Genomic DNA, 23,283 nt, shown 5'->3' on the forward strand with positions numbered 1-23,283 from the left:
TCTAATGAATTCAGATAAAAAAGAAAATCTCTAGTGGCTAATATTTTTTAAACCTGTGCCTCTGTGTCCCTCTGATGAAGCCTGTGTTAAGCCCCTTTTGGTCAAGTGCTATTATGATTTATTTATTTGAAATTTTAGTTACTAAAAGCACAGAAAGAATTTTGTGTCCTTGTAATTAAAAAAAAAAATGCTTCTTTTCCCCCCAGTCTCCTTATATACATTTGACAAAGCCAAACAGTGTATTGGCACAATGACCATCGAGATCGATTTCCTGCAGAAAAAGAACATTGACTCCAACCCTTATGACACTGACAAGATGGCAGCAGAATTTATTCAACAGTTCAACAACCAGGCCTTCTCAGTGGGGCAGCAGGTAGGTCTAAATTTTCTTTCATTCCTTTCACTTAATAGGTATTCTGATCCCTGTTGTTGTCCAAAATTAATTCTACTTTAAAAAAATTATTTTAAGTTGTAAATGGGCACAGTACCTTTATTTATTTTTATGTGGTGCTGAGGATTGAACCCAGGGCCTCACACAAGCTAGACAAGTGCTCTACCACTGAACTACACCTCTAGCCCTTAATTATTCTTTTTAACAACTGAGAGGAGCTTTGCATATGAACAGATATATCCAAGATGAGTGATAAAAAAGTAAGGGAGTTATATTTACTAAACCTGTACAGTTCTATTCAGAAAAATTCTAAAGTGGCTTTTAGCTTAAGATGTCATGTATAATTACAGCAGCTTTTCCCTCTGCAAATTAGGAACATTGTGGACATAAATCTGAAGTTTTTTTCTTTCTTCCTTTTTTTTTTTTTTTTTTTTTTATTGTAGGACTTTTTTTTATTTCTGGGATATCTTTCTCTTTCCCTAATGTATTTCTGTATGAAAAGTAGTTCTTGACTTCTTTTGGTTATGGATTTGAGAATCTTGGAAAAAATTATGTACATATGTATATTCTCAAAAAAAAATTTTTTTAGTAGAACTTTGGAAGCCTAAACTTTCATTGAAAACATTTGCCAAGGGCTGGGGGTATAGCTCATACAGTTTGTGTGAATCCCAGGGTTCAATTCCAAGCACAAAGACAGAAAAAAAGAAAACGTTTGTCAGTATTGCCATGTTTTGGGTCTTCAGTTAATATCCCGTAATTAACCTTCTAAGAAAGATTTCTTTTCCAAAAAATTTTACCTAAATGTGAGTTCATAAATTGTTTGAACATGTAAATAATCATTTTCTTTTAACCTCACCGTGACATTTGTCTCCTTTGTGACTTTCTTAGTCATTTCAGACTCCTGCCTCATACCTTAGCTCCATAGAAGCAGCTTTCAAGGTGTGGTTCAGAGACCCCAGGAGTCCCTGAGACCTTTTCAGGGATCTACAAAGTCAAAACTAGTTTCATAATAATGCCAAGATGTTTTTTGTCATCTTCCTCATGTTCTTTCACAACTACGTGGTAGAGGTTTACAAAGACTACGTGGTTTGTATTGGCACAGCGCATTGACTATTGAAGCAGATGTGAGGTATTTGCCAGAAACCAAACAAAGAAATTTAGAAAAAGATGATAGCACCACTCTTCTCACTTATATCTTTTATTTCAGAAAATAGGATTTTTAAAATTAAAAATGTTATTCATGTTAACACAAAATAGATTTATTATTGCTAATTTAAAATTAATAAATTTAAAAGTTTTTTGTTCTAATAATCTCTAATATGGTGAGTATCAGTGGGTCTAATACTCATAAACAAAAGTTCTCTGGATTCCTCAAAATTTTTAGCAGTATATAGAGGCATCCTTAGACCAAAATGTTTGAGTTTTGCTGGTCCCTAGCATTCTGTTCCCTAATGGCTCAGAAATGCCATGTACTGTGAAGTTCTCTGATACAAGTGAACCCAGTACTGCACTCCCAGTGTTGTTCTGTTTTGAATTGTCCTAGATGCCATTTAACTGATAATTTTTGACTCCCTGTCCATATGCTTTATCCCTTATGAATTCCTGCATATTGGGGCTCATAATTGTATGCAGATTACCTACCTAAACTTTATTGTTTTTAACCTTTGCCTTTAGCCTTAATATCTTAGTAAAAAAAATGCTTAGGAGAATGTTTAATAGAAAATGCTTTGGTGTTTGTAATCATTTTCAACTCAATAACATGTATGTATCAATAAATACATGAAAGAAAACACTCCAGAATAAAGAGAAGTAAATATCTTAGCCCAAATCATTGTTCCTAGTATTTACTCTCATTTGTAGTCATTAGTAGTGCAGAGTTGTTATTTACTTTTCACTCCAACTCATAGAAGAGGGTCTAGATTGTAGAAGGCACTCAACAAGTACTTCGTGAATTAATGATTAAGCGTTCAGAAGCTGTCTCTGCAATTGTGTGGTAGGCATTTTGTACTGTCTTAACGTGTGAATTTTAGAGTCATATACCCTGGCATTATCATGTGACTCTTAGCCCCGTTTCTTAGAATTTCTATTCCCAAGTGTTTAGGCAGATTCATTATGTAGCCTCCTAAAGTGTTTGATCCCTAGCAGATAATAAATCGTCATTCCCTTTTCCTGTTGTTGACTGTGTGAGTTGTGTGCTGGTGGAGCATATATGAGAAGGGGTGTACAGGAGAAAACTGGTTTTCTGCATTTGGAAAACCTTATCGAAGATGTGAGAATCAAGCCATTACATCATGAAGTAAAATTTCTCCCCTTACCTCTTTTCTACATAGCTTGTGTTTAGCTTCAATGAAAAGCTTTTTGGCTTACTGGTGAAGGATATTGAAGCCATGGATCCTAGCATCTTGAAGGGAGAGCCTGCAACGGGTAAAAGACAGAAGGTATGCTTTATTTCTAATCTTTATGAAATAACCTTTATGATGTGAATTGTACAGATTAATATAATTTTCCTAACTATTCCCTTGCTCTGCATTTTTTCATATTGTACACTTTCTTTTTGGTAGGGAGAATAATGCTTTCATAAAGCATTGTTATTAAAATATACTTATTTACAGACCTAATAGTAATTTGAAGTTTGTATTATGTACTTGTAATCCTAGTTGATTGAAGATACTATTTTTTTCACATTTTTAAATTGTTACATTAGAACTGTACATAATGGTGGGATTTGTAGTTATGTATTCATATATGCACACAATGTAAGAATATAACTGAGGATACTTATTATAAATGAAGAAGAAGAACATTATTGAAAAGACACAGACATTGAAATAAAGCATGAACTGTAGAATGTTGTATAAAAAAAGTAAAAGTGACACAGATGATAATGGGAGAGATTTGCTTTGCACAGAGTGTTCATTTTCTCTTCATTTTTTTGCCTTGAATTGAAAAGTCCAAAAGTCTGCTAGTAGCCTATTAATTATTATTAATTAATTCTTTCTGTGTAGATTGAAGTAGGACTGGTTGTTGGAAATAGTCAAGTCGCATTTGAAAAAGCGGAAAACTCATCACTCAATCTTATTGGTAAGATGCACAGTTTTCAAAAGATTCCAAGTGAAATGGAACTCTTGTTATATGTGACTCAATTAAAATGATTTTCAGATGGGAAAGGAGATGGCTTATCACAAAATCATGGTTATTTCATATTTGCCAGATGTGCTGGTGAAAAACTTCAGAACCTTCATCTGGATCAGTATTATCCAAAGAATTAGGATATGAAACATGTAGCTTTAGATTTCCTAATAGCCACACTAAAAATAAGTAAAAAGAAACAACAAAATTAATTTTTTAACTTTAAATTTTCAGATAATTTTAGGCTTATAGGGGATTTCCTGAAATATCTCAGAGAACTACTATATACCCTTCACAAACTTCCTCTAATGCGAATATCTTATATAACCCTAATATAGTTAACAAAACTAAGAAATTAACAGTTTCAATGCTACTGACTTAAATGCAGTCTTTATTTGGATTTCACCGGTTTTTCCATTATATTCTTTTTCTGTTCCAGGATCTCATTCAGGATCATCCCATATTGCAGTTAGCACAGTTTCTCAGAATTTCATTATGTTTCATGATCTTGAGAATTAGTCACTTTATAACTGGTCATCTGGTGGTTGTGTTAAATGAGATACTATCATTAATTTTATTAGTGATCAAGTGATGAATGCACAGTTAATATCTTTCCAGTATGTTCATTGTCCAGTCCTACTCTTGTACTTTAGCCCTACTTTTATTATATTAAAATAATGCAGTTTAGTCTTGAAGAACAGTTGTTCATCAAAATACAATGCTACTAACTGGATAATAAATCTTACTTTTGATTGATTTAATTATGTTCATGTCTACTCCATTAGAAGGTAGAGGGTTTTTGCTGACTGCACACTATCATTTCCAGGTTTACCTAACTTTCTCTACATGTGAGGCCTATTTTCTGGGTCTATCAATTACTATTTTCTCTTATTGTTTATCTAAATTATAAAATATACATGTTCCATCATATTCTAAATTTTTATTTTATTTTTATACCGTTTTATAATTTGTGATTTTTTTGACAACATTTTTCAAGCATCTTAAGTACACCTCTACATGCGATTTTTCATGGCTATATAATGTCACTTTTATGAATGATGGATATATCCCAATCTATTCTTGATCTAATATATTTATTATTTTTTTGTGTGTTTGTTTTTCTTTTTACACCTTTTGTTAAGATATTTTATCTCAAGGGAATTGCATAGCTTTCACACAAATGCAGGTATTTTCAAGTAATCCAAGCAAAGGCATGATATGCATGTAGTAAATTTGACCACAAGAGGGCAGTGGAATGTAAGCAAAATATTTTTGATAACCTTCTGAAAAGAAATCTCAAGTTCTCGAAACTCTAACCATAAAATTACCGTCTAAACTTTTTTATATGTGATATTTACTTCCCTGACTTTATAAAAATATGTTCTCACTTTTCTGTTGTTGTTTTTGTTAATAATAGAGTGTACTAAGGTAACTCATTCTTTGAATTAGTAGATGTGGTTCTCTTAAGTTACTTTAGGTGGCACTCTGACATTTAAATTAGAAATTTTTTACCCTTGTAAGAGAATCTGTAAACATGAATTTTGTAGCCAATAAAGTCTTTAGAGTGAGTTTAGACTTTTGTATACATTTGAAGAGAAGCAAATAAGACATCAAAATTACTTAGTGCTATCTTCTCAGGCTAAGCGGGGTTACATACCAGATTATAAGCTTAATCTAGATAAATTCATTTATTTTTAAATATACTTATTTTTAAGAGCCTTGAGAGATTGCTGGATTTTAGTTGCATTTCTGGCAGCTAGTGTGTCTTCATTTGATATGCATGTGGTGTTTCTTCTAATCAACCAAGTTAATTAATTTGGTTAAAGGCTAATGAAATCAAGTTCCATGAATTGATTACAAATAGACTACAGCATAAGTTTAGCTAGTCATTTTCAAAGTTTATTACTGACCATAAATGGGGTCAAAGTAGATAAAGCATACTCACTCTTTTTATTAGAAAATCTGCCAAGGATATGTTCTTCTTTGCATAAGGGTAGCCTGTCTGTTCACTTGGGATGATCAGAGAGTATCTGTCTATGTTTTTACACTAAGAGGTGAAATTCTCGTTTCACATTTGATTATATTTGTTTGACATAGGCAAAGCTAAAACCAAGGAAAATCGCCAATCTATCATCAATCCTGACTGGAACTTTGAAAAAATGGGAATAGGAGGTCTGGACAAAGAATTTTCAGATATTTTTCGACGAGCATTTGCTTCCCGTGTTTTTCCTCCAGAGATTGTGGAGCAGATGGGTGAGTTCAAAAGGGAAAATTTCATAAAAGTTTACATTTTTTGAAAAGTTAAATGATAAAGAATCTTTTTTCAGTGGTTTTGAAATTCTTTTTCAGATCTGCCCAAATATTTTTTCAGTTTTAACCTCTTTTTTTTAAAATAAGTTTTCTGAAATTTTTTCAAACTGTTTAATTTTATGGAGAAATCATAGAAATAATATTTGGGTTGCTCAATTTATTTAGTTAGTTTAGAATGTTTTTTCTATACAGAATATTTAGAAATTTTACCTGATTCTAAAGATTGTGGGTCAAGTTTACCTTGATGAATAATCATTATCTATTAGACTGCTGCTTCTTTTTGTTGAACTATAACATTATCCCATTAGTGTGTCTTCATACCTAGTAGATGGATACCTGGCATGTTTTTAAATTAGATAAGCTTGATCTAAAAAGACAAATGCAGGATATACATGGGAGTTTCCATAGTGCATATAAAGAAATGCTCTATTCATTTATCATTTTCCTCTTGAAGGTTTATTTAATTTATCTGTGTGAAGTGACTTTATTTGCCCAGTGGAAATGCTGTCATGACTGCTTTCATATCCATATCATACGTTGGGTTGGAATGTGAGCAACAGAATATCTGAGAAAGGAATTTATAACATAACAACTTCTGGCAGACTATTAGTGTAAAAACAGGATCTAGAAAAACTGAGGGAATACAAATACATTACTCCCCTTCCTTCATCATTCTTTCTCTTTAAATTGCTACTGGGAGATAAAAGTATATTCATCATGGTGGGGATAAGAACTGCTTTTTAGGCACTAAGTACTTGGATTGTATTAGCCCCCTATTGTTGGTAGCTTTTCTGCCTGGTCGCTCGCTCTGATAAATTACAGGCACGGCACACACCTGTTCACTGGGTAAAGGTCGAGTTTGGAATTGGATTAAGAGAAAATGACAGAGACCCTCATCACCTGAGTTTTATACACCTTGAAATGACAATAGCATACTTTTTATCTGAAAGATACAAAGGCCAAGTCCATAAAAAACAGAATTCTAATTTGGAAAATAGTAAAAAGTGTGATAGTTCTCTATCATGGTAGTGTATTTTAAGGCACAATAAATCCATAGTTTTTTGATCTAGACATGGAAATATTGTTTAAGAATATTTGGGTAGAGCAGAGTTGAAAAGATGATTTCAAATGTTTTAAGTTTTTATATGAAATATTTTACTGGTTTTGAGGACTGAGACCTAGTGATTTGATCTCTGTGAACATTTATACATCTAACAAATAGAAAAATACAGCATCTGTAGCAAGCTGTTTCTTTGATTATAAATATTTTCTCACTGTTTGGAAGCTCTTGAGGGTTTAGTTATTTAAACATTAGTTTCTTGTTTGTATATTATCCAGATCGTGTTCATGACGGCGTGTCTGGGGTTATGTAGTTAATACATTAAAGAGTAAAACTTCTATCAGTTGGTTTGTGACTTTGTTGGCTATACAGTTTGAAATTCAATCAAAATAGGTTTAGAATTTGTTAGTGAACTTAACCTGTTTCTGATATTTGTATCTAAATGAGTTAAGTTATACTTGTGTGCCTTTTATTATTCATGTGCTTTTTAACTAAGGACAATGAATTTGAATTTTGCGAGTGCTACTGAACCTTTCTTTTGGATTTTTTATGTTAATTAAATTATACAAAAAATGAGTTTGTCTTTTTTAAGCAAAAGTCATAGATTTTCTCTTTATGGCTTTTTGCCTTCAAGAAGCGTACTTTATCAATTTGATTTAAAACATAAGAAGTATAAAGCTAACTTGGCTTTTGAGCTGAATAGAGTAAACATTTCTTTATTCTAAATGAAGTTTATGAAAGTCTAAAAAAATTAAGCTACTTTTTTATGGCTAAATGAGAAATAATTCTCTTGCTGTGCATGTGGCATTTCTCATTATCCAATAGAAACTTCTTTTTTCCTTTGAATTCTGGGGGAATTAGATAGTAAAATTCTTCCTTACACTCCAAATACACTGTGCTCGTAAAGTTCTCATTAAATTTGGTAAAGGTATGTAAAATTGAAAGTTGTTACATTTGGATGGAATATAAATAAAATTATACAAGTACCTTTTATGTATACCCTGTGTTCTTTCACTCTGCCAAGTGGGGACAAAATTGGCTGATTATTTTTTCCTCACTCTTTTGTTAACTAAATAGACAAAACTGTATGGTTTGAGGATTCAGTTAGACACTAGGTATGGTTAAATCAATTCAAATAAAAAATTAGCAAATAATTTATGTAGGTTATGAGACTTTTTGTTTTAAACAGATAACTATTTTTGATTTGAGAACAAATCATTGTCTTTTATGGAGTGTGGAGAACTTCTACTTTGTTTTTTTGACTCTTTAAGAGATTTTAAAACTATATATCAATTCATGCAATGTGTAACAATGACCAGATTTCAGAAAGGAGCAGATCCAAGTAGTAAAATGTGTTGGAGCTGTTGCATGTACATTTTCTCATTCTTCTTACATTTTGATTTCTCCCCACTTTTTGGCTAACACATCTTCAAGAGAAATGAGTTTTATTTTAACAGTATTTTGAATGATCATGTTTCAAATTTTCTCACAAAAAATGTCTATTATCGAACATTTACAAATTCCAAGGTACATGGATTCAAAATCAGAGCAATATGGAGGACTTCTACTTTGTAAATGGGAATTTTAACTAAATGGATTTTTTGCCTACATATATCAATTTTTCAAATTTACAGAGTGATAAATTCAGAATTTTCTTCTGTCATTGATTTTATGAGATTGATCACGATGCTTCTAGATAACATAGTTTTTTTCCTTTTGTTTGTAAAACTTCATGTTTCCTTTTCAAAATTAAAAATTTAGGTTAGATACACACAGAATATTGCTGTGAGGTTAAATAAGACTAAACTACTTAACCAGAGACACATAATTATGCAGTAAAATTAGGGATCAAATGATGTGACCACATGTGAAAATAACTGTCATAGAATTTCCAATCTCTTGAAGTACTTTCAAGTACGTAGTATATACCTTCTTGCTTCTGTTATATCTTTGTAGAATTAAAATCAAGGAAATCCTTAAAGAGAAAAGGAAATAACATAAAGCGCTATAGACAGAGGGATAGAGGCTATTTGTAAAATAGGAAAAGGAATTACTTTGGGAGACTACCAACTGAGGCATTAGTTATTGTTTTAATCAGTATAACTACTTTTTTCTTATCTGTAGCTCAAGTGCAGCCGCTGTTCTTTCGAAGTATGCGAAAACATTAGCAAAGAAAACTAGACCCTTAACTTGCAGTTAGTGCATACCAAATACATATTTAGTTAAAATGTTCTCCTGCCTCCCAATGACAGATGTTTAATTAGGAATGACCTTAAATCCTTACTCTGTGGAATAACAGTAGCACCATTTGAGTCCTAGAAGTGTGAGCATCAAAAGCTGGCGTCTGGAAGTTCAGGTAAATAAGAGCAGCAGCTGCTTGCTACCCTTGAGCATTTTCAGATGGCAATTGAATATATCCTTCTGTTCAGACATTACCACACTTGTTCCCTGCATGCAGTTTTGTGGGGAATGCTCAGGATAAGTAACTGATTAATTACCCAATTCTTGTTGCAGCTCTTTTGTTGGCAAAGAGAGTTTCTGCAGAGAACTTCATTTTTCAGCATCCTGACTATAACTGTCAAAACAAAAAACTAAATCTTTTCAATGAATACTGGAATAATTACTGAAGAATTAGGGTCTTTAAATGTAATCTTGGGAATAGATTCATATGCTACCCAAAGAAAGGAGTTTTGGCAGAAGAGCTAGAAGAGAAAGGGTATAGAAACTGTAGGTTTCTGCCCTCACTGTCTTTCTAGAATCTTCAGGCTCTGGACATGCAGGCCGCCTAGCGGGGAAGAAAGCCCCTTGTTGTGGTCTTGTGCCCCCATTCTTTGAAACTGATGCTGCGTTCTTTTTGGTTGTCTTTTCCCTGTGCTTCCCTCTCTAAGCCCATTTGCAATCTGTATTTTTAAGGTTTCTTTGAAATTCAAGAGGAAAGCAACTCTTTCTGATATCATAAGTAAAACTGCAGTTCTTCTATGGAGTAGAGCTGTGGAGAAGATAAGGAGCCTTTCAATCACACCCAGACATCTTTCACATGCTAAGAACAGTGCAAATAAAACATCGTGGAAGAAAGGGCACCAAGGTTTTGTGTGAGCCATATTTGGGAGAAAGGGAGTTCTTACTCAGATTAACATAAACACTGACACTCTTAAAATGCACTTTCACACCCCCCACTCATGAGAGAGATTGCAATTTAAAATGGGGGTTAAGACATCTCACCGAACTCCAGGCTCTGTAAAAGGAACCCTAAGGCTAAAGAGCTTATCTGAAATTTGAAAAAAAGAGAAAAAAAAATGAAGCTTTCTGACATTCATCTTTTTCCTTGTATTAGTCATAACTTGCTTTCAGCTATATTTTAGGTTTGAATGCCAACCTGACATCTGTTCAAGTCTGCCTACAATTTATTAGCAGAGGAAAAGAAAGCAGTTATTCAGTAGTTAGAGATGCAAACTTTCCCCTTCTGATTTTCTTTTAACTACTTATAGATGATACCTGAATATGAAGAATGTAGTCATTTGCTAATTTTTACTTTAGATCAAGAAATTTATAATTTTTTTTAATTAGAAGAAAATGGCTTCTGACCATGTGATTTCTAAAATCTCTCCAGCAGGATTTAGAGACAAAGCATATAGCCTAAAAATATTATAGGTAACTTTTTATAAATTGAAAATTTTTACTTTGAATTTATACTTGAATAGAAATAGTGTAGTTAAAGCCTGTATCTCAAACTATGTAATTCATCTGGTATTTTTTAATTTATAGACAGAAATTTAAGAATGAATCTTTTGGAGGGGCAGAGTTGTCTGCAGAGGTCCACCAGTGGATTAGATTTCCTGGCAACTACAGTTTAGTTACAGATAAACAGTTTGGGTCACTATAAATTAAGGTCTAAGTGTTAACCTGAATGTCCACTGTAAGGAAATGATTAAATAAATTATGATATATCCACATTATAGAATACAACAGAGCCTATCTTAAAATGATATAACTCCAAATATACAGACATAATTGTGTTAATAAATATGTAAAACTGAAAGTAAATGCATCATAAACTAAGAACATGTTAAATTGAAAAAGGTATTTACTTCTGTGAAAGGAAGTTAAGAGGAGTGGAGGGAGACTTGTTCTTTTACTGTGTTATCCCTCTCTTCATGTTTTACTGTGATCCTATATCTCTAATGTATAATTTAAAAAGCAAACAAACAAAAAGATAGTATCACAGGGCATTTCTCTTTTATAGTGGCCATCGGCACAGAGCAGGGCAGGGCATAGGTACGTCCTGTGACTTTCACAGAGCTTTCAGTGGAAGAGAAGAGCCAAGAGTTATGGGTCTGGATTCCAAGGACTTTGATGGCAGCCCCTGACTGAGGATAGGAAGGGTGCCTATCCTACTTTACTAAAAAGAGAAAAGCAGTTTCTCCATATGTTACAAACAGCTTCCTCCCAGTACTGCCTGTGTTGTAGTGATGAGTTTAAGCAGTTTGTCTTCCCTCCAAACAAGGGAACCTTTGCATCCAGGCTTTTAGGTGACTGAGAAGCAGTAGAGGAGAGAACCAGAGAAGGGTATCTTGAGGGAAAGCAGAAATTTTGACATGTGAGGAACTGTTCACAAATTTATTTTTAATATTAAAAAAATCATTCTGTTGAGGAATCTCACTCCGGTGACTCCTCAGTAAAATGGTATTTTCTCCTGTCCTTTATTTAGATCGATGATGATAATGATGATGTTTAGTGGGAGACACTGTTCTAAGTGCTTTACTTATCATTTTGTGTACTAAGTTATTTAATCCTCATGAAAACCTTATGAGGTAGATGATACTATTTTGTTCCCATTTTTGTGGAGTGGGGAAACTGAATCTCAGAAAAGTGGAGTACCTGGTCCAAGATCCATACTTAGTAAATGATAGAATCAGATTTGAACCCAGGTACTCCGGACTTCGAGTTCATGCCCTAAACCCTTCTGCTGTCCTTCTCTCATGAAGCCCATCATGTGAAACCATTACAGTGGGTCTTCCCAGCCCCATTTTTGGGATTGGAGGTGCCCTGTGAGGTTTTCAATCCTGCCAAGGTTTTTTTTTTTTTTTTTTTTTTAAATAATGTTACTGTATTTTTTATACCTTTATTTTATTTGTTTGTATTTATGTGGTGCTGAGGAGCAAACCTAGTACGTCACACATGCGAGACAAATGCTGTATCATCAAGCTGCAGCCCCAACCCCCAGCCACGGGTTTTCTCTTATGGCCCCATGGGCACGTGGGTCAGATGGTTATGAGCAGAGGCTGGCTGCCTACACATTGTAAATAAACTACTTTTCTAGTAATCTGATACATTCAAATTGTTATGAGCTCAAGAGACATGAAGAATTGATGGTAGGTAATGCCTAACACATAGTACCACTTTTTTCATGCTTTTAAAGTATTATTGTAGCATGATGCACAAAGGAAGTGGGTGCTACAGGTGTGCCAGATAAGTTCTGTCTTCGGTGAACTGCCAACCTAGAGGTGAAATGTAAATGTTAAATAATTATTTAAAAGTTAAGCAACATAACCTAACAAATGATTTTGGAAGCCAGAATATGATTAAATACCAACTAAGTGATATAGTTGATAATCATTTAGGAGTTTGAAGGGAATTATTGAAGACTTCATGGAAGAGAGAGAACTTGAGTGAGGTCTTCAATGCTGAGTAGTTTTGAATAGGAGGGAAAAAGGGACTGTTGTCCGTACCCTGGGAAGAAGGACACACTAAGCAAGGTATAGACTTCACAACTTAAACCAGTTTCACAGCCCTGATTTTGGAAAGAAGCTGAAAGTAAGGCTAAAAGTCCAGTTGGGGTTGAATTTGGAAATTGATGAATCAGAAGCAACATTTTTTTCTAAGTATTATCCCTGTTAAACTTTGTAGTCTAGGCTTTTCTGTGCTTCCTCTGCACATCTATATTCATAAAATCTAGTTCTATAATTCTTAAATTATTATAATTATTCATTTGCATTATACTCCTAAGGCAAGGTTTCTCAGCCTTGGCACTGTGGATATTTTAGACTGGATAATTCTTTTTTCGGGGAGGGGTACTGGGGATTTAACCCAGGGGCAATTTACCACTGGGCTACATCCCTAGCCACCCCACCTTTTTATTTTTTATTTAGAGAAGGTTCTCACTAAATTGCTTAGGGCCTCACTAAGTTGCTGAGACTGGCTCTGAACTTGTGATCCTCCTCCCAAGCTGCTGGCATTATAGATGTACACCACCGTGGCTGGCTAGGCTGGATAATTCTGTTGTGAGGACCTGCCCTGTGCATCATAGGATGTTTAGCAGCTTATCTGTCTTCTGTCCACTCAGTACCAGGAGTTGCTCCCCAGCACCCCACAAAGGCCTTCAAAGGTACAACCTAATATCTTCTTTGCAACTTCAGGGTTGTTTGTGATCTACACATTATCGTTGGACAAAGAACCACTGGTACCAATCCATGATAAGGTAAATATTGGAGATCAGGAGTGAGCAGTTAGAGGGGCTGGGGTTGTGCTCAGTGGTAGAGGCCTTGCCTAGCGCACATGAGGCACTGGGTTCAATTCTCAGCGTGGCATAAAAATAAATAAAATAGAGGTATTATGTCCATCTACAACTAAAAAAAATATTTAAAAAAATGAGTGAGCAGTTAGAAACTTTCATGGCAATTTGACATTACTATGTTTAAAATTGTATTTTATAAAAATGTTATAATAGATTGAAAATTTTAAAGAAAACAAAACATCTGAATCTTTGTGAAACACTGCCGTACATAAATATTTATTTGAAAATGAAATTTTTAGGGTCGGAGATGTGGCTCAGTGGTAGAGCTCTTACCTAGTCTGTGTGAGGTCCTGGGTTCAATATCCAGCACTGATTAAAAAAAAAAAAAGAATGATTTTTTTTTTTTTTGAACAATCAATTTTAATGGGAAGTCATTTGAGAATTTTCAGCAATGGAATAATGCAGTTAAAATTAATATTGTAGGGTAATTGTGATGGTTATTCTGTCTGACAAAGACTGCCCTGGGTAGGAGGTGAAGGACTGAGTGGTCTGGGAGACCAGTGGACTCTGGTTGTCTGGTAGTGTGGTACATAGAACCTGGGTTAGGGTGGTGGTAATGAAAATGGGAAGAGAAGAAACGATATGAAAAGATTATAAACCAAAATTGGCCAAATTTGGTGATGAGTTGTTGTGGATGATAGATTTGGAGTCAACACTCAGGTCTTGTGAGAAAATGTTAGAAATAAGAAAATCACAGGGACCCAATTGTAGAGGATTGGAGAATGTCCTTACACGTAATTTCAGTCCCATGGAAAGTAGCTGACTTGAAGAAAGCAAGGAAGAATTGTTGACAATTCAACAATTGAATTGTTGGAAGCTTGCTGGAGGCTAGCTTCTTTAATCAGTCTACTCATGTTTAAGAAGCACACGATTGACCATTCTTTCTTGAAATATCCTGTGTGTGTGTGTGTGTGTGTGTACGTACTGGGGATTAAACCCAAGGGTGTTCAACCCCTGAGCCACATCCCCAGCCCTTTTTTATTTTTTTATTTTGAGACAGTGTCTCACTAAGTTGCTTAGGGCCTTGCTAAGTTGCTGAGGCTGGCTTTGAACTCTGATACTGCTGCCTCAGCCTCCTGAGCTGCCAGGATTACAGGCATGCACCACTGTGCCTCGCTTGAAATATTCTCTTTCCTTGACTTCTTTCACTCCAAGGTTTTCTGGGTTTCCCTTTACCTCTCTGCTTCCCTTTTTTAGTCTCTTTTATGTCCCTTAAGATCTTGGGGTTCCTCAAGAGTCTTAGACTAACTTTTTTTCCTTACTCTATAATTATTCTTCCCCAGACTGATTGTATCCACTTCCATAGTATCTCAAATATGCCTATTCTTACTCTGTCTCAAGTGTAGAGGATGGCTTGTCACCAGCATAACCTGTTGGCTATCTCATGATCTTGCAGTAAGTCCAAAATTAAACTCATTCAGTTGCCTCCTATTTCTCTGTAGGCATGCTTCCACTTCTGTGTTTTTATCTCTGGCAATATACTAGCTAAAAACTTGGACTTTTGAAATTCCTTCTCTCTTTCCCTCAGTCCTCATTTCCAGAAAGTCACAGAATAGACTGTCAGTTCTGCAATCTCACCGTATCTCAAATCCACCCAGTTCTCTCCATCTCGCCCTGCCACTCTTCCGTCAGGACACCATTATCTCTTGCCTGAATTGCTCCATAAGCCTTCAGCCTTGCCCTTCTCTAATCCATTCTCCACACTGTAACTGGAGTGATTTTTATAAAAAGGCAAGTCTGATCCTGTCACTCCACTGGTTCAACTCTTTAGCAGCTGCCCTTAACTCCTTACAGACATTACAAGCCCTGTGTGATCTGGCATCTGCCAAACTTCCCCACTTCATCTCAGCCTATGCCCCTCCCCTGTATTCTGGGTTCCAGCCAACCTGTGCTATTTTCAGTTCCTCTGATTTGCCATGCTACTGTCTCTTACCTCTGTATTCTAGGGTATGTTTTCACCATCTCTTTATTCAATTCCTGTTCATCCTTTAGGCCTTAGCTTTGATCTTACTTTTTCCAGAATGCTTGGACTTTAGTACTCTTCCTGTGTATCCCAATGATTCCATAAATTCTTTTGTGCACTATTATGTTGTATTACAGTTACTTATTACACAAGTGTGTTCTAGACTCTCAAGGTACACCCATGTTCCTACCTTTGTGAACATAATGTAAATCTGATCAGTAAGGAAGAGTCCTACTTCATTTTGTTCACTGGTGTATTTACTACTCCTAGCATGGTGCCTGGCTAACAATATAAAAATTTACAGAAATGCATAAATACCAAAAATTTGATTAATTAAATATAACACTTAGACAGTTACACCCAAGCCTTGCCCTCAAGATGCTTATGGTCTGTTTGTGAGTAACAATAACACCATGTTTGTATATCCCAGAGCAGTATTACATATAGCGTGGTATACATCATGACCATATGGGGAAACAGCAGAGCATCAAAGGGATAAGCACTGAGCCATGCTTTTAAAAGTCAAGGCACAGAGTTGGGGATGTGGCTCAGTGGCAAAGCGCTTGCCTAACTTGTGTAAAGCCTTGAGTTCAGTCTCCAGCACTGCCAAAAAAAAAAAAAAAGTCAAAGCAGATATGATGGTTAGGGGTCATTAGTAAGTCTACTTAGATCCTCGTATTTACTAATGCCGTTACTAAAGGATAAATAGTTTTAGCAAGGACCTCTTGGATTGGTCCCAAATGGAACTAGACTCCAGAAGTAAGGGGAAAAATACTTGTCAGCTACCACTCGTTTCATTGGGAACTGCCATTCTTATTTACGGGTGCTATGAGTGTTGAAATAGTAGGGCATTGGGTCCTTACTGTGTGTGGTGGGTATGTGCCTGCATGTACACATGCATTTTCTATCTCACAAACTATAAAAATATGCATCTTCATAAAACATCGTAGATAATGCAGAGTAAAAAATGTTATCTCTCCTCATTTTACCCACTCCAGTCTTTCTAAGATGTAGTCACTGTAACAATATTACCATGAATCTTTTCAGACCCTTTCCTAAACATTTATGCACTTATGTACATTTGATGGTTATTACTCATGTACAGATTTATTTTTTATTTAAATAGGATCATACTGGTCAGTGTTCTGTGATTTTTTTTTTTTACCCTAATAGTATATCCTGAGTTTTTTTCCCATGATAAAACATACAGATACCATTTTATTTTATTTATTTATTTTATTTTATTTTATTTTTTGTGGTGCTGGGGATTGAACCCAGGACCTTGTACATACAAGGCAAGCACTCTACCAACTGAGCTATGTCCCCAGACCCACCATTTTATTTTTTTAAGGACAAATAATATTAGCAAAATTTTGTCTTCCCCAGTCCTGTGATGGTAAATTAGCATCTGTTCACTAGCAGTAAGAAGACTTGGATACATTAGAACACAGTTGGCTTAGAGTCTCCTTTCACTACTTATTACTTCCATGGCCCTGAACCTAGAAATGGAGGGCACTGAGTCCTGTACTCTCTGATCATTGGTACCCCGACCTGCAGAATTATTTATTGGCAGGCTAATTGTCAGGGTAGCATTAATGTGAACACATTTTCTAAAATAGCACCCAGATGATTGTAAAACACTTCATAGATGATAAGCTGATATTACTGTATTGCCAAAAAGGTACTTTATAGCTCTGTAAAAGGCAAAATTCTATAACCTGATTCATTAATCAAATATTAAGATATTTTTCCTTTTAACTTTGACTGTTGTTGCTGTTGAAAAAAGTTAACACCTGAGATTATCTTCTTAAGCTGTTTTGTAATTACCCATTTTGAGCAGTGTTTGTTGATAGGTAGTCAAGGGGACACTTAGAAATATTTTTTCTTTATTTGCGAACTCATACTCTGGCTGATTTATATTTACTTTTTATCACATTCCATCAGAGAAAAGCTGATAAATGCTCTGTTGCTTCTGTAAATCTTGTCAGTTTCTTATATGTGATATACTGACTTAGAAAAACAACCACCATCTTGGTAGATACAACAGAATAGAATGTTGGGGGAAACGAGGAGGAAGAAAGAATTGGTAATGTGATGCCCACAAAAAGTGGCCTGAAACTTAATAATAATAAACGTTATTAGTTAGGAGAGAATCTCCACCATGATTCAAATAAGACTTTCCTTAGAGTTCCATATGATGTGCTACTTAGAGTGATTCACCTTTAATATGTTTAGCATATTTAATATCTTCATACTTCTAAAAAATACCACAAGAAACTTGGGTTTTGTTTCATTTGCTTTCTAAAGAGTTAATACAGTGTTCCTTCAGGTTTTTTAAAGTTAGAGTAGAAAGAAATAAATCCCCTCTATATACCATTTTATTAATACTGCAAAATTTGATATTGAAAGTTACTGTAGATTATGTACCAACTACTCAAAGATTTATTTATGACTGAGTTCTCAAGCAACATTTTTGGCTTTGGTACAGTATTTTTCCTCTGAGCAGGTAAAACTTTGAGTCCTATTCCAAAGTGATTAAAAACTAATATATAAAGATATGAATATCTGTAGCTTGAACTTCTATACTGTTTACACATGTATTTACTCGAATTTGTCCACAGTTATGTGATTTTTTTAAAAGTGCTTTGATTTTAAAATCTCTCTAGAATCCTGTCATGGGGTGATCTTAGTAAGACTTAAGAGCCTTTTGATAATGAATGGTTACTATAGAATAAACCTATAATTAGTATGCTACTAATCCACACATTAAATATATTCAGTCAATTCTTAACTATACATAGGAGAATTATTCACATTGCAGATTGTTAGTGCATTCCAGGGACATTGCCTTCTTGACCTACAACTACTCTTGCTTGACAGTTTTCCTATGTTACTCTCTTCTGCAAAAGTTCTCTTCATTGGTACTTGTGTTTCTACCAAATTACTTTGGCTTCCTTTGTGGTTCTTTATTTAGGTAGCCAATGGTGACAGTGATGTACTTAGAGAAAGGGAGATAGGAAGCCAGACATAGTGGCATGTGCCCTAGTCCCAAGGTACTTGGGAGGCTGAGGAGGAGGATTGTTTAAACCTGTTAGTTTAAGACCAGCCTGAACAATATAGGAAAACTCAGAAGAGAAGAGAGAGGAAAGAAACAAAAGGAAGGGAGATAGGAAAACTCACATACCTGAGTTACAAATTTTCCAGAGTCTGGTCTTCCTTATGTGCCAGCAGGCTGGTCATTGGTAACACCAAGAGAGGAACTCAGTTATTCAAGGTGATAATAGCTTTAGTAGGATACTATTCAGCATAAGGAAAGAAAGATGATAGTTTTCTGCCATAGTCAAAAGACTGAACCCCTTTCCCATATTATCTAAAAATAATATCTTTTTTTAAAAAATGAATGTGTTGAGCTTGTATTGGAATCATTTTTAGCAACTCATAAAAACTTGAAGAGAAAGATCAATTGGAAGAATAAAAACATAATGAAAGACATTGTTTAAATTTATATTTTTATTATTTTTCTCAAACACTATTTTTATCCCTCTTGCTATTAAACCCTTTATCTTCTACTTTCACTTGCTGCTATAAAGGTATGAAGTTTTCTCAAGAGATAATCATCCATTTTGCATTATGTAATATTCCTCCTTCTTCCCATGAGAAAATCAAAAGTAGACAATGTATCAGTAGAAAACAGATTTCAATGCATTAAGGTAGCTATATATTTGAGTCAACATTATATGTTATATTAGAGTGGGAGTGATCTAGTCTACTTAACAAGCATACCTACCTAATGAATGATATACCAGTTAATAATCCAAGGAATATCAGTTTGAGAAATGGTAATCTAATCCATGCTATTTTTATTTTATAGATGAGGATACTGAGGTCCCAGAAAAGTAAGCAACTTTTTTAGGCTAAAGGCCCAGTATGAGCTAGAACCCAGGTTGCCGTACTCCCAGTCTTGTGCCTTTTGGCTTTGTGACTCAGCCACTTAAAATGATTTATGTATTTGTTATTATTTTTTAATTCCAGATTTTACAACTTAAATGTGAAATCATGCTTTCCATTTTCCAGAATAAACTTCTCTCTTCTCCAATTTAATTCAGAAAGCCCCAACTGCCTTACATGTCTATAGACTCCCTGGTGGGCCCAGTGGGTCTAAGGAAATTTATTTTTAACCCAGTCATCATTGCCTCAGCTTTTGGAGGCAAAACATGAGATCTCTTTTTATGAAAATACTTTTGTTCTTTTAATTAGAGTAATGTATATTCATTGTAGAAATTTCAAAAATATAGATAACTGAAAAGAAGAAGACAATATTCATTGTAAAAAAATGAAAAAGTACTGTTAATGTTCTGGATTATACCAATTTGCTAGTTTTTGCTGTATATATGTATATGTATATGTATACACACATACAACAAAGTATTTTCTGTTTTTTAACTTTTCTCCCTACTCAGTAAGTTGACAGTTTTTCTTAAATATTCTTCTGACATTATTTCATAGAATGATTATGCTATGTTTTTTTAATCGGTCTTCTATAAAACATACAAATTGCATCGAACTTTTCATTGTTATGCATGGTACATGGAGGACATCCTTGGAGCTAAGTGTTTCTGCACATCCCTAGCTCTTTAAGATAAATTTCTAGAAACAGAATTGCTGAATCAAAGAGCTTTCACAAATGTAAACATTTTTGTTATGTACTAACAATTTTCTTTCTTTTTTGAAAGTCAAGATGTTAATTTTTTAAAGATTTTGATTCAGATTTATAGTTGCATTAATGCATTGAAATCTACATTTACTGGCACAGTACTTTTATTTTCTCATGGAAAATAGAGAAAAGAAACCTCTAAGGAGGAACTCTGAAAGAGAAACAGAAATATAGTGTTTTCATGGGAAAGTGATAGGGTGTCAAGGGACTTGGCGTCTAGTTTTAGAGTTATCATTGACTGTGGCTTTGGGGTCTCAGTTTTCCCATTAGTAAAAATGGGAAAATAGACCAGAAATAGGAACTTTTCCAAAGCAGTCATCATATGAATGCATCATTTTAGTGAAATATGAAGGTCTGTGTGTGGCTCTGGCTGGGGAGATGCCATGTGTGTATTCATCCTTCAAGTTGATTATCTTTGGAAGATTTATCACATGTACATCCTTCCAATATAAGTAATTGCTTTTCTCTTTGGCTTCTCCTCATAACCCTTTTAAATTTTGTTTCTGTATAATTATCTTTTTTTTTTTCTTCTATTTTTTTTTTTTTTTGGTACTGGGGATTGAACACAGGGGTGCTTAATCACTGAGCAACATCCCCTGCCCTTTTTTTATGTTTTATTTGGAGACAGGGTCTCGCTGAGTTGTGAGGGTCTTGCTAAGTTGCTGAGGCTGGCTTTACACTCATGATCCTCTTGCCTCAGCCTCCGGAGCAGCTGGGATTACAGGCGTACATCACCGTGCCCGGCTATCTTTGATATTTAATATTAAGCTACTTGTACCAGAGTCTATCTTATTCATCTCCTGAAAGAACTTTGCTTAGCATAGTTCTTGGACATAAAATGGAGACTCAGTAAGTATCTATGGAAGTCAAGAGTGTCCCCAGTGTGTAAAAGCAGACAGCCTAACTTTCTCCTATTGAGCATTGTCTTTTCCCACTCTAAAGAGCTCACTGGCACTATCATGCTAAGTGAAAAAGGCCAGTCCCCAAAAGCCAAAGGTCTAATGTTTTTCTGATTAGTTGAAACTAACCCACAATAAGAGGCGGGGATGAGGGAAAGAAAGAATAGAAGTGCAGCAGAGTAGATAATGGGGAATGGAGGGAAGGGAGGGAGGATAGGAAAAGGAAAGACAAAGACAATGGAATGAATCTGACATTAATTTTCCTATGTTACATATATGAAAACAACATGGTGAATCCCACTGTCATGTACATTCATAAGAACAGGATCCTAACTTGAATAAATATACTTCATTTGTAATGAAATATATAATCATATGTAATCATATCAAAATGGGTTCTGCTGTCATGGATAACTAAAAATAACCAATAATTTTTTTTAAAAAGAACTCACTGCTTAATCCGTTTTCTGTTGATGTAACAAGAATACCTGAGACTAGGTAATTTATAAAGGAAAGAAATTTATTTAGCTCAGGATTGTGGAAGCTGAAAGTCCAAGATGAGGCAGCCACATCTAGCAAGGGCTTCCTGCTCCATCCTACTGGAGGAAAAGCAGTAGGGCACACAGGCACATGCAGAAAAGACAAAACATGGGGGGCAGCAGCCTCTCTATAACAACTTTTGTGGCAAATAATCCAGTCCTGCAAGAGGGAGAGCTTACCCACTACTGGAGAATTAATCCAGTTCCTCCAGAGAGGCTTTAATCCCTTTTAACAACCTAATGGGGAAAGACCCTACCACCTCTCAACTCTGTTTTACTGGGGACCAAATTTCCACATGAGTTTCAGAGGTGACACAGTATATTCAAGCCATAGCACTTACCATCTTTCTTCAGTTTGGGGGATTATCCCATGGTGTCTCCCATCTCATGCCTTTTCTGTAGTCTTAGTTGTATGCAAGAGATTTTTGACTCTGAAATACAGATTTCTAGGCTCTGCCACATGCAAGTGCACTGAATCTGAGAATCAGCTAAAGCTGAGACCCTGTATCAGCAGTAGTTGAACTGTTTGTTATTGGGGTTTTAGCTTTGTCAGCAGATTGGCATTCAAGTTCCAAGTCTGCCACTTACCAGATATCCTCATGAGAAAGTCACTGTGCCACTGTAAGCCTGTGTGCCTCTTTTCTAAAAAAGAGGGTAAAAATAATACCTGACTCAGAGCTTTTTAAGTGATTGCATAAGAGAACATATTAAAGTATTTAGTATAGTTCTTCCCATCTCTGCAGTTCTGACCTTGATCTGTAACTTCTGAGTCCTGAATGCATTCATTTTAAAAATAGCATTTATATTTTTTCAACTTTTAGAGATTAGTATGTTCATAGAAAACTGAAAAACAGAAGCAAAGCACTAAAAAATCATTCATAATTATAATAAATATACATTTTGATGTACACTATAGTTATTATATGTGTAAACATACATAGATAACTGAGTATGCTTTTTTTGAGGTGGTAACAGAGATTGAACCCATGGCCTGGTGCATGCTAGGTGAGCACTTACTCACTGAGCTACATCCCCAGCCCTGAGTATGCACTTTTTTTCTTTTAACATGGCTGAGCTCATATAGTATGTATTGTGTTTTTTCACATATTTACCAGTGTTCAATTCCCAAAGCCCTGAGTATTTTGATAACCAAGCATATACTACTAATAATATTGAAGACATATTTCTTTATATATTGTAGGAACAAAAGTATCTGAAAGTCAAAGTGGCAGCAGACCTCTAGAGATACATATTGGAAAATTTACAATTAAATACTACAGTCACTTAATGTCAAATTTAAAATGAGACATAAAACAATAGAGTAAAATGCTTTTTAGATAGTTTAGTATTAGATGTGCACTATTAAAATATTAGCATATATGATGTTTCCATTTAATTGTTTAACAGTATATTCATATAGTGTATGTAGGTAAGAGAAATGTACCCTATCAGTGGTTATAATCAGATTGTAAATATGGGCATCTCTTCCCATACTCTTTTTTCTACCCCTTCTGCAACAACCCGGTTGCTCAGAGGTAGTCTAACAATGCCATTTCCAAGATGCTTCTCTTTTTTTGTTTTTAACCAACGAATTTACTAATTGTTTAATTCACTCACTCTTATCATACATTATCATCTCAAAATATCAAGGAACTTAGTGTTATAAAATAAGGGTTGATAAACTCAGGCATGCTACCAAAAAAA

General features: G+C 34.8%; 1 protein-coding gene across 1 annotated transcript in view; it reads left to right on the top strand.

The window, feature by feature from the left end:
* NSF (N-ethylmaleimide sensitive factor, vesicle fusing ATPase) overlaps positions 1 to 23,283 on the top strand; it is a 160,477-nt gene that overhangs the window by 44,741 nt on the left and 92,453 nt on the right. The window contains exons 5-8 of the mRNA XM_079134983.1: positions 207 to 373; positions 2,722 to 2,829; positions 3,397 to 3,472; positions 5,618 to 5,773. Of these exons, the coding sequence (XP_078991109.1) occupies positions 207 to 373; positions 2,722 to 2,829; positions 3,397 to 3,472; positions 5,618 to 5,773 (507 nt within the window). The remainder of the gene's footprint in view (positions 1 to 206; positions 374 to 2,721; positions 2,830 to 3,396; positions 3,473 to 5,617; positions 5,774 to 23,283) is intronic.

This window comes from Sciurus vulgaris (genome assembly GCF_902686455.1).
Source record: "Sciurus vulgaris genome assembly, chromosome: 3".
Taxonomy (NCBI): Eukaryota; Metazoa; Chordata; class Mammalia; order Rodentia; family Sciuridae; genus Sciurus; species Sciurus vulgaris.